A 12214-nucleotide genomic window follows, 5' to 3' on the forward strand; every position below is an offset into this window, starting at 1 on the left:
TGTTCACTCACTCCCTGCCCCCAGTAGGACAGGGAAGAGAATCAGAAAAATTTGTGGGTTGAGATAAAGACAGTTTAAAAGGACAGAAAATTACACAATCATAATAACAACAACAATAACAATAACTTAGAAAGCAAGTGATGCACAGTGTAATTGCTCACCACCTACCAACCGATTCCCAGCCATTTTCCAAGCAGTGGCCCCTGGCCAGCTTTCCCTCTAGTTTATACACTGAACATGGTGTCATATGGTAAAGAATATTCCTTTGGTCAGTTTCGGTCACCTGTCCCCAGCTGTGTCCCCTCTCAACTTCTTGCGCCTCTCCAGCCTTCTCGCTGGCAGGACAGTATGAGAAGTTGAAGAGTCCCTGACCACTACTTAACAACAACTCAAAACGTTAGTTTGTTACCAACATTATAGTCACCCTAAATCCAAAACACAGCGCTGTACCAGCTATTGGAAAGAAAATTAACCATCCCAGCTAAAATCAGGACACTCTGTATAGTCACCTACCTATTAGATATATAAACACATATATAAACACAGATTATATACATACATATGCACAAAGATTTGTATGAATTTATAATCTCTGTTAAAGACAAAACCCACAATGTACCGTAATACATATCTATGTATTTAATTTCTTGGCCTATAAAGAGTTAATCAAATAAAAACATCAATAATAAATGGAAACTTTGGAGAAAAAAATTACAGAAAAGGCTATACTAAGGCATTTCAGATGTTATAAATACAAATATTTACGCAACTTTTAAAAGAACTTACAGAAAGAGGAAGGTTTCCAAACCAAACTTCTGTCTATTTCAAAGGATTTTAAGCTTAAAAATGGAATTCTGCATTTAATTTTCTTTGATAACAAGATACAATTCTTGACCAGTTCAAATTTCCTCCAGTGAAGTGTGATTTAGTCTTCCACAAATCCACCTACAGTCTAATCTCTGCACTGAGATCTTTCATTAAGGCTCCTGTCTTCCACAAGTTCTGATATCAAAGATTAGCTTCAAAATTCATGACAGATTTAAATCTTTTTCTCCCTCACCCTTGACAAGTTTGTGGAAGCAACTGAAAGGGCAAGGAAAATAAGATAAAGAATCACAAATAATTCCATAGAAGCGATTTCATTCTTAATTTCAAGCCCTCTAACATAATTTCTTTTTTATTTCTACATTTTGTTAGATGGCTATTTTCTTACCTTGGTGCCAATTGCAATAATAAGATGTTTAGAAAGTGCACTGCTATCAAAGCAGTATGGGCACTTTTCCATGCGTGCAGCAAGCTGCTGGTGCTCCTGTATTGCTTTTCTTCTTTGTGTTTCTTCCTCTTCCCCACTACGCGCTCTTTTGGCTGCTTTGGAAACAAACATGTCATCCAGAGTGTAGTAGTCCCTGTCAGTTTTTTCCATGAGCTGAAAGGATACAAAGAAAAATTGCAAATATATATAAACAAGCGAGGAAGAATACTTAGCTCTTTGTAGCATCCTCTACTGAGAAAAGCATAAAGTATGTAAGCAGCAGCAATTCTTCCCCTCATATGGCATCTGCAGCAGATACAATCATCAGGTGCATCTCCTGAGAGCAGTCATACACAATCTCAGGCAGCACAGATATTAAAATGTAGATGCGTGACAGCAATGAGAACAGTATATTACTATATTCCATTTCAAGTTAAGGGCTAGGCATTTCAATATTATCTTTACATAACTTCATCTCTCTTTAAATACATGCCCAATTTTTTATATCATATATTATCATATATCTTTCCCTCTCCTTTCTGCCCCTCTCCTATTACAACTACCATTAAATCATCTTTTGTGAAATAACTAGACCATGACTCTGCACCTCATATTCACATTCTGTGAAAATATGCCAACAGTTTTTCTTATCAAATGAACAGTACTAAGCCACTGTGAGAAGGAAACAGTCTTTCCCTTCAATACTAAGTTTTTCTGAGTGCACCTGTTTCTAAATACGAATAACAAACACAACTAGCACATTACCAGAAACAAGGCTGAATGATTTGCAGGGTTTGTGTTTGCTCATTCATTGCTGTATTTTAGTTAAATGTGCCACATGTCAAAGGAAACTCTGAAAATACCGAATCTGATGTGAAGACAGTCTTCAGCACGAGGGGCATCTTACAGCATCTTAATAGTGGAAACCCACACATACTGAGTATGTCTCACCTCTCACCTAAATGATATTTGAAAGGGATGGAGTCTGTAGACATAAACTGGAGGAACTGAAGGAGACGCAAGGAGACAGAGGACATAGTAAGAAGCAACACAATGAATGAAAAAAATTCTGGGGATCATGGGATTCAAACCCAAATGGCAGTAGATTCACTAAGCTTCATAACTCACAGAATACTCCTACATATATATGTATAAAATTAGGCTTTATAAATATTTTGGGGGGATGACAAACAAATCCCATGACATCTTGCCATAAATCAAGACTTTGCAAGTCTTGATTGCAAAGATTAACTTTTTAAATTACTTGGAAAAGTACTTTTCCATTTTCTGCCTTGACCACTCTACACGACTTTAAAATTATGTACCATTAAACCCTAAACATTCAAAACTTACAGCTAAAGCAAACGTAAAGAGCATTCAGTAGAATTTTTTCAAGTTTTTCTCTTTAAATGAAATCCCAGTGCTGCAATACTTTTATGATACATTTGATTTTTTACCTTGGATAGTTTCAGTCATCTACTTATCAAAATGACAGGGAGAAAAAAACCCATCATGCTATACAGATTTCTTGATATTGGAGGTGCTGGTTCTTCAGTCTTGGCATATTTATGTATGAGTACGTTTGCTCCAAGAATTGCTAAAGAAATGGTACAAGTGTCTCCACAACAAATTCAATGTAAGCTCCTAGTGCAGCCTGGATCCCACCCAAGGTATATGTATCAGGCTAGAGCAAATCAGTGGAGAGTCTTAAAAATTTTGGGGCTTTTTCCTGGAAATAATAAGATGTGTAGAAGTGTTCTTCATACAGCCAGAGGCCATGGGATCCAGACAACACTGCACTTCTGGTTTAAGATGTAATATATGTTGATCAACAGACCTAGATGAAGCACATTGGGGAAGGAAATAAAATACACCTAAGTTTACTTTGGAGAAGTAAAACAACAAGAAAAAGTAGGCAGAAATGTAGGATTTTGGGGAGAGAAGACATAGTAAAGGGATATTCAGAGAAGGAATATTCACAGATCAGGTTCAGATTACCTCTACCACAGAGTCTCTACCAGGAACAAAATTATAGATCCTACTGCAATATTAATGAATAACAGAAAATAATAAGGAATGCAATGCAGTTCAAGAAATCAACACCCCAGCTTCAAAGACATAAGTAAGTGCTTGAAGTAAGCAGGGTCTTAGAAAAAAGTTCAACCTACTTATGCAATAAAAAAAGCCTAGTCATTAATAATTCAGGCCCAATTGGATGCTCTTAAAGCGCTATCCCCCTCCTTTGGTGAAAAACAGACAAGGACAAAGTGTAAAAACAACAAGTTACCTTTTTTTCCTTTTTTCATACCTTTAAAGAGAAGTTTACAAGACTTTTATTCAGGTTGTAAGTCCAGCACATTAATTCACAGTGCCATTATATTACAGTTCTGAGACAAAGAGACCAAGTTACAGATGGTCACCCTACTCCTGAATCTTCATTCCTTGATGTGTTTCATCACATGCTTTAGATTACTTTAAAAGAGTGTTACGATATATTTTCACTTTTAATAGCAGCCATGAAAGGAATAAGAATTTTTTTGCAACTTCCCTATTACCACAGTGTCGTTCCAACACACCTCAAAACAGGAAGCACAGAAAATGAAAACCAGGTAAAAATATCATGCAGCAAGAATTCTGTTCTTCTACTGAAATAAGATATATAAGTGGGAAAATCCACTCAGAAATGTTTTCTGTCTTACAAACAAACAAGCAAACAAACACTAATGACACTTAACTCTGCAATACTGGAACAGTAGCAATGAACATGACTAACATATTCCTGGTCAGTACCAATAAGAAAAAAAAAATTTTGAAGGCCAGAATTCCTTAAACATGATTAACCCTCAAGTCCTACAAATGCCAAATATTAGTGTCAAAAATGAAATAAAATACAATGCAGCTGCTACTATGGCAGAGTATAGAGTACTCTTCAACTGCAACTTTAAATACTGGCCCTTTTCATAAAGTTATTCAGGAAGAAAATGGAAATTCTCTTTTAAGACATTTATACTCCTATTTGAACAATAAGGCATCCAATGTGTTCTGCCAATTGCATTATTGGGCTATAACTAAATCTCTCCAAAAAAGTTAAAGGAGAATTGAAAGAACAAGAAGAAAGTGTTCTCCAAAATGCCATTAGGAAAGCAAGTAATCATTTAAAAACTGATTTCTTTCACACATATCTTCTTCGATTCAAAAGACAGAGTTAGTACACATCCAAAGAAGGAATTATGCTGATGTATTAGAGTTGCTGGAAAGCTGCTGTCCTGCATCACAGATGCAGCACCACACCTGCTAAACATGAAAGTCAGTGCATTCTGGAAGTTGGGCATTTAGTTCTCTCACTGTTCTTATATTGCTTAGTATTGTCCTTCCTGCTCAGGTGCTGTACAGAGATCAGAAAGAAGCAGGAAGTTGCTTTGATATATCAGTTTACAGTTGGGTTGTCCTACAAAACATCACTGAATTGTCTAGAATTCCTAAAATAGGAAATTCAGATATCTATAAAGGCAATACACCTGAAGTCCTTCTTTCTATCAGACACCAGCCAAAGCCAAGAGCTGAGCTAAGCTGACATGCTCATAAGACAGATCACCTCTACAGTCCCCATTCTTCTTTTTCCTATTTCACTTACTTTGTTCTGGGCTTATCTGCCATGTTCTTCCTTTGTATGTACCCTCTTTTTTCCAACTTTACCTTCTCTTTTGTCAAGCACCAATTAACATACAGGCAGCTTTGGGACTCTTAGTACCAGGTAAAATGACACTGCCTCCCACAGCTCACAGCATAATTGTGCAACTGTGTCCTTTCTACCATCCGACAGAATTACAGAATCAGCTAGGTTGGAAAACACCTCTGAGATCATGGATCCAACCTATGACCAAACACCACGTTCTCAACTAGACCATTACACTGAGACTGACTGCGTTGTCTTTTCTTAAACACCTCCAGGGACAGTGAATCCATCACCTCCTCGGGTAGCCCATTTCAATGCCAAATCATTCTTTCTGTGAAGAAGATGTCTAACCTAAACCTCCCTGACACAGCTTAAGACCGTGCCCTCTTGTCCTACTTTGCCTGGGAGAAGAGACCGATGCCCACCTGGTTACAACCTCCTCTCAGGTAGTTGTAGAGAGTGATGAGGTCTCCCCTGAGCCTCCTCTTCTCCAGGCCAAACAACCCCAGCTCCCTCAGCTGCTCTTCATAGGACCTGTGCTCCCATCCCTTCACCAGCCTCATTGCTCTTCTTCGGACACCCTCCAGCACCTCAGTGTCCTTCCTAAACTGAGGGGTCCAGAACTGGACACAATACTCAAGGTGCAGCCTCAGCAGTGCCGAGTACAGGGCCAGAATCACTGCTCCTGCTCCTGCTGGCCACACTGTTCCTGATAGAGGCCAGGATGCCATTGGCCTTCTTGGCCACCTGGGCACACTGCTGGCTCATGTTCAGCCTCCTGTCAATCAGCACCCCCAAGGTCCCTTTCCGCCTGGCTGCTCTCCAGCCACTCTGGAGTGCTGCAGGGAGTTGTTGTGGCCGAAGTGCAGGACCCAGCACTTGTTCTTGTTAAACATTATGCCACTGGATTCAGCCCATTTATCCAGTTTGTCCAGGTCCCTTTGCAAAGCCCTCCTATCCTCTAGCAGACTGACACTCCCCTCCAACTTGGTGTCATCTGCAAATTTGCTAACAGTGGACCCAATCCCCTCATCCAGATCATCAGTAAAGATGTTAAACAGGACTGGGCCCAGCACTGATCCCTGGGGGACACCACTGGTGACCAGACGCCAGCTGGATGCAGCCCTGTTCACCAGCACTCCCTGGGCCCGGCCCTCCAGCCAGTTCCTAATCCAGCACAGTGTGCCTGTCCAAGCCGTGGGTTGCCAGCTTTTTCAAGAGTATATTACGGGAGATGGTGTCAAAGACTTTGCTGAAGTCCAGACAGACCACATCCACAGCCTTCCTCTCATCCACCAGGCAGGTCATCTGGTCATAAAAGAGATCAGGTTGGTCAGGCAGGACCTGCCCCTCCTACATCTGTGCTGGCTGGGTCTGATCCCCTGTCTGTCCTGTAGGTGCTGTGTGATTGCACTTAGGATGATCTGCTGCATAACCTTGCCAGGCACCGAGGTCAGGCTGACAGGCCTGTAGTTTTCCAGATCCTCTTTCCAGCCTTTCTTATGGATGACCATCACATTTGCCCATTTCCAGTCATCTGCGACCTTCCCAGTGAGCCAGGACTGATGATAAATGATGGAGAACGGCTTGGCAAACTTTTTCCCCAGCTCCCTCATCACCCTAGGATGGATCCTGTCTAGTCCCATAGACTTGTGAGGATCCACGTGACTCAGCAGGTCACTGGCTGCTTCCTCCTGGAATACAGGGGGCTATTCTGCTCCCCATCCCTGTCTACCAGCTCAGGAGGCCAGTTATCCTGAGGATGACCTGCCTTATTGTTGAAAACTGAGGCAAAGAAGGTGTTAAGTACCTCAGCCTTTTCCTTATCTTTGGTAACTAACTAAATTTCCTCTGTGTCCAAAAAAGAATGGTCCATTTTCCATAACCAGGATGCACTTTTGGTTTAACCAACAGAACAGCATCACAATTTTGCTTGCCCTGGCCAAGAAAGGCCTGTAATACACAAACATTTAAACAGCAGTCAGGGAAGGCATCCAAACTTCTCTCAGGAGCCCTCTGGAATCTCATTTGGAAAGCTCAAATACAGTGCAAGTGTGGCCAAAACCCAAGAAAAGAAGAGAGATTTCTAACCATTCAGCATAGGGCTTCAGAAAGAAATCAGCATCTTACTTCATATCCATGAGAATGATTTGAGAGAGGGAAAAATTACAATGTTGTATTTGCTGATTAAATCCTTTACATGATAATTACCATGAACAATATGATTATATTACATGAATAATTTCATTATATAATATTCTGTTTATAAAATAATTTATGTCCTTTTTAATTTGTTACGTTAGTGAAGCCATTAGGCACTTTGGCATGAGGCTACTTCCTAAAGCAGCTCTGGCAGACCTGTACACGGTACACTGCAGGGTCAGCCTCATTTTTCTGCCAACCTGTGTTCAGATCACTGGAACTGGATCTCTCAGTTTAATTTTAAACCAATTTTGCTTTTCTTATTCCACAGTAAAACCCCTGGAGTCTTATACACTGCTGGCTGCCTACGCACTACATCTGAAGTGTGCTGGGCGTTGTGTCTCTTATCGCTCACTCTGCTGCTTTCACTTGCTCTTTGGGTGGCCCTTTGGAAAAAAAAGCCATAGTTAAGAATTTAATATCATTGTGATACTGAAAGGAAATGCTAAGAGACAGAACTCCTAATCATCAGGGATTATACCTATGTAATACCTCAAGTACAATTTTTCCCCCCTCTGCAAATTTGTGGATAAACCAGGAAATTCTATTAAACACAATTAGCATGGTAACAAAAGACACCTGCACAGTTCCAGTGTTGGCTATTTTCAGCTTTTTTTGTACAGTTATTTTTCTGCTTATTTACTTGTTCCATTTTGTATGCAACTATTGAACTTCTGCTTTTCCTGTCTTCTTGCTAACGCAATCATAGCTGGAGTTACTTCCATATAAGCTAATAAAAGTGCATCTGCTTGGAAAATTTGTGGGAAAAAAAAGTCTATAGATTGTATAAAATGTATCAGTTTGGGTTTAAATTGTCATGGCAACACTGACGTCTTCAACTTTAAATGACAGAGTTAATATTTGTGGAATGTTGTATCATAATATATTTTGGGAAGCTGCAATAAAGGAGAATAAACTATTATTTTAGAATACAAACCTCAGTGACATAAGAATACATCTCATCACATTTAAATTTATTCAGCATTTGGCACCTACTGTTAACAACAAAATCACCTCTGAAAAGTCTTTCTGATCTCAAATAGCATTTGCTTAAGGCAAATCAAGGCAGAATATTATAATGTAAACTTTATTACAACTCTGATCTTCCTACAAGCACAGACATCTGAACTTGTAGGTTTAATTCAACATATATAATAAACAGGCACTTCCAACACCTATCACCCCAGGGAAATAAACAATATTTTAAATACATAGTATCAAAAGGTTTTAACATACCAATGCATAGAGTGCTCTTCAAGGCCTATGTCACTGGCAGGAAAAGGTTATCAGTCACGTCGATGAGCAAGGTAGTTCAGGAGTACCTCTGAGCAGCAGAGGTCCAGCAATAAAGAGACAACAGAGTACTGCCCAATGGTTTGTTTCTGTTGCTTGATTTTGCTATAATTAGCTAACAGGACAGATAAAACCTTATATGCAAGTCAACGAAATGGAGTGTCAACCAAATAAAATACCTTCAGACACGGAATTCTGCTATTAAAAGTGAGATTAGCATTTAACTTTACAGTTAACCCTGGTCATAATTTTAATGCCTAGAAAAGACTGTTCTGCACAAGTCTTCATTTGCAACACATCTTGTAATTTTAACATAATTCCAGAAGAACGCTAAATGCTTAGGCACTCATTTAATATGGGCTGCGTCTAAATAGTTCTTACTGTTGCCAGGTTTTCTTTCCTAATCCAGCTGTGACTGCTGCTGATTTGTTTCCAAATGCAGGAACAGCTTTAACTTTGTGTCCACTTAATAGTCACAGAAAACTGTTTACTGCATTGAACTGAAATGTAGCAGATCAAAGAACGAGGTGTTGAAATTATTTTCTCTTGGGTTTTCATATTAATTTTTTTACAGCAAACCGTGAACATGATCTCTAAGTAAATGTAAAAACAACAGAGCTCTGTTAGAGTTTTATCATGTCTATTAAATACTGTACTAGAATCGCTTCATCATGTGAAGAAAGAGGAGAAAATGTTTATTACATAACAGTAGTAGTAGCAAGCATTCTGCATTTTTCACTTTAGCTTCTAAATTTTTTTCTAGACTATTATTTTGGTTTATGGTGATGAAAATGCAAAGCTGTGCAACAGGTAGGTTTGTACAGCAAGTAAAAATGATAAGGCTGAAAGCAATTTTCCATTTTACAGAACCAATGAAAGGCAACATGCAAACCCTTTTTGCAAACCTGTAATACCAGCGTATCTCTTGGTTAAATCCATAAAGGAAGGTCAGCATTACTAATAAAGTTTTGTATTTTTCACTGCTGAAATTCATGTCAGGGATTACTGTAGAGACTTTTAAATAAAAGGAGTTTATGGGCAAAATTAACATGGCCTGATGAGCAGCACAAAATAATCATTCTCACTTTCTTTTAGTAAAACGTAATAAAAAAGAACAGAAATGCCTTAGCAGAATTTATACATACAAATAGAAGGTAATTTCTATTGAGGTAATGTTCTGGAAATCAGTCTCTATACACCCACAAGCATCTACTGACATAAGTGAAAGAATTATATAAGTCTTAACAGCATGAATTTGGGAAAATTGAACTACTTACTACAGTCAAGAGCTGAAGGAACTACAGGGTACTTAAAGCTATCAGTAGTGAAAACCTAAGACTTCACACATATTCTGTACTCTAAAACTGTAATGTAAAAAAACAACAACAAAGAAAAAACAAACAAACAAAAAGTTTTCAAATGTTTTGCTGACTTTTTTTAATCCTATAGTCATGCTTCTATAACAGTAAGAACACAAACTGCTTTCCAAGCTGAATAAAGTTAAAAGTAAATTCACAGTAACTTCAAACACGTGGTTTTTTTCCTTTAGATATAACAGTGAAACATGAAAGAATCAAACTTTAAGGTCTGGGGTTTTTTTCCATATATCAAAAAGATTAGTCTTGGGTTTTAAATTTTTGTTTAAAGAAAGCTTTTTTTGCCACTGTAAATTAAAGATCTGGGCCTGTGGGATAGAGTTAAACCTAGAGAAATTCAGAATTTTAAGGTAAAAAGTAGCTGTAGTTCCCTGTAGAAGATGAATGAAATTATTGAACAGAATTTAAGGGACAGGATCTCCGTTCTCCCATCCTAGATAGGATCTCATCTATAGACTTGCAGCTCTTGTGGTCTTCTGAAATATGACATTCATTTTTGTGGATTTTTCCAATTTCTCAGATGATGGCACAAAGAGCAATTAATTCCTAAGTGTCAAATTTGTGTATTATGTTATGAAACTAAAACTGACAGAAGAGGTTTGGTTGCTAGACTTCCTGCTGGACATAAAACACCTTGCTGAATCCACTGAGTAGAGATAGAAGAATTTTGAAGACTACTTCACTGAGCCCCAGATCTTAATGCAGATACTCTATGCAGTAAAGGCTTATAAAGTACATAAATCTACATCTAGAATACCTGTGATCACACTCAAATTTTTCACACTGCTGCCAGTACTTCAACACTAACACTGATCTTGTTATGCCATGAATGAGAATGCATTCTACAGACATGGAAAGACATGGAAACATTAGGAGCCTGTTTCTTAATTCAGGATCAAGAAACAATCATCATCTGGGAAAGACCATCATATTTTGTGGTTAACAAAAGCTGAGAATCACCTGTACAGAAACTACCAAAAGCATTTCAGATCTTAACAGAGAAGAAAAACTGGCATCTATGATGCTTCTTTTCATGAAAGCCATACAAAAATGCCTTCAAAACCTAAATGTGACATTGCATGGGACTGAAGGACTACAGTACAATGAATTAAAATTTGGACATTACAACAGTAATTGACAAAACATCTACTTTGAGCACATTCTCCAGTACACTTAGCTAGTAAATCAGTAATACAGCTCAACCTTAAAAGATTATTCCAGAGCTAGGTATCCATTAAAGAAACTTGTTCTAATAAAATAATGTGATATAGTACATCTTTGCCTAGTAACAAAAAAAAAAAAAAACCACAATACATAGCATCTGATCCAAAGCTCACTGAAGTCTGTAGGAACTTTAAGAGCCTTCTAAAACTAAAATAAAGCAGTTGCTTAAGCCAGGAAACACAATACATTAATGTAGCATTATTAAGAAATTTTAGCCTTAAAAAGCAAACAAAACAAGGAAAAAAAAAAAGAAAAAGGCCCTTAGAATGGAACATAACTAAACTCAATTGCTCACTCACCCAGTGTGATTGGTTTATGTTACAAAATCAATCTCCAGCAATGGCTAAAACATATGGCAGAAAGCATAAATGAAGCTCACAGAGCTGACTCTTCTGATATACATTTGCAGCTCATCACTGTGGAAATCCTGAGCCAAAAGCCTATCTAGATCTCCCTGTTTAATATTTACCACTGAAACTGTATTTCACAAAGTTACTATACCTTTTTTTTGTTCCCACTCACAATTAAGGCCTTCTTCGCTGAAAAAAAGCCTCAATTCACATCAAACTCCGTTCTGTGACCACTTCCCATATGACAAACAAAAATTGTTGTTTTCTATTAAACTTTTATGCCAATTGTTCTAGTCTAGCAACTGCCTTCCCCTACCCACCCCTCCACACCCCAGGCTGAAAAAATTTTGCTTACTTAGGTTTTCTTCAAATGGCCCCCATTCTGTGCCTCTGACCACAGCCTATGCTTATCAGAGTGGGTAGCATTCAAGATATGGGTGCAGCCTGGGTGCACTGCAGTAGCCTTATACACTTTAAATTGGTTCTAAATTCCCCCTTTTCACAACCTCCAAAATTCTGTTTTTCATTTTAATCACACCAGCACGGAGATGATGTTTGCAGACTCACAATGACTCTCAAATCAAGCATCAACAGCCTCTTGTGGTATATGCACAGTCATGGCTTCACGCAGCTTCAGCAATTACCATAATTTTGCATTCATCAACCCTGACTTTCATCTGAATTTATTGCCTCAATACCTACGAGGGGATCTCTTTCTGTTTATTTGAGAGGTCTATAGCATAATCTCCTGTGTCTGAGCTAGACATTTTAATTCCTTTTATACTCATAATGTCTTTCAGACAATGTTTAAAATAGAACAGGTAACTCACATCACTAAAAT

General features: G+C 38.3%; 1 protein-coding gene across 1 annotated transcript in view; it reads right to left on the reverse strand.

The window, feature by feature from the left end:
- CWF19L2 (CWF19 like cell cycle control factor 2) overlaps positions 1-12214 on the reverse strand; it is a 67311-nt gene that overhangs the window by 10047 nt on the left and 45050 nt on the right. Inside the window, exon 12 of the mRNA XM_050333615.1 lies at positions 1214-1426. Within this exon, the coding sequence (XP_050189572.1) occupies positions 1214-1426 (213 nt within the window). The remainder of the gene's footprint in view (positions 1-1213; positions 1427-12214) is intronic.

This window comes from Myiozetetes cayanensis, unplaced genomic scaffold (assembly GCF_022539395.1).
Source record: "Myiozetetes cayanensis isolate MyiCay16 unplaced genomic scaffold, myiCay2020 scf5-8, whole genome shotgun sequence".
Classification (NCBI taxonomy): domain Eukaryota; kingdom Metazoa; phylum Chordata; class Aves; order Passeriformes; family Tyrannidae; genus Myiozetetes; species Myiozetetes cayanensis.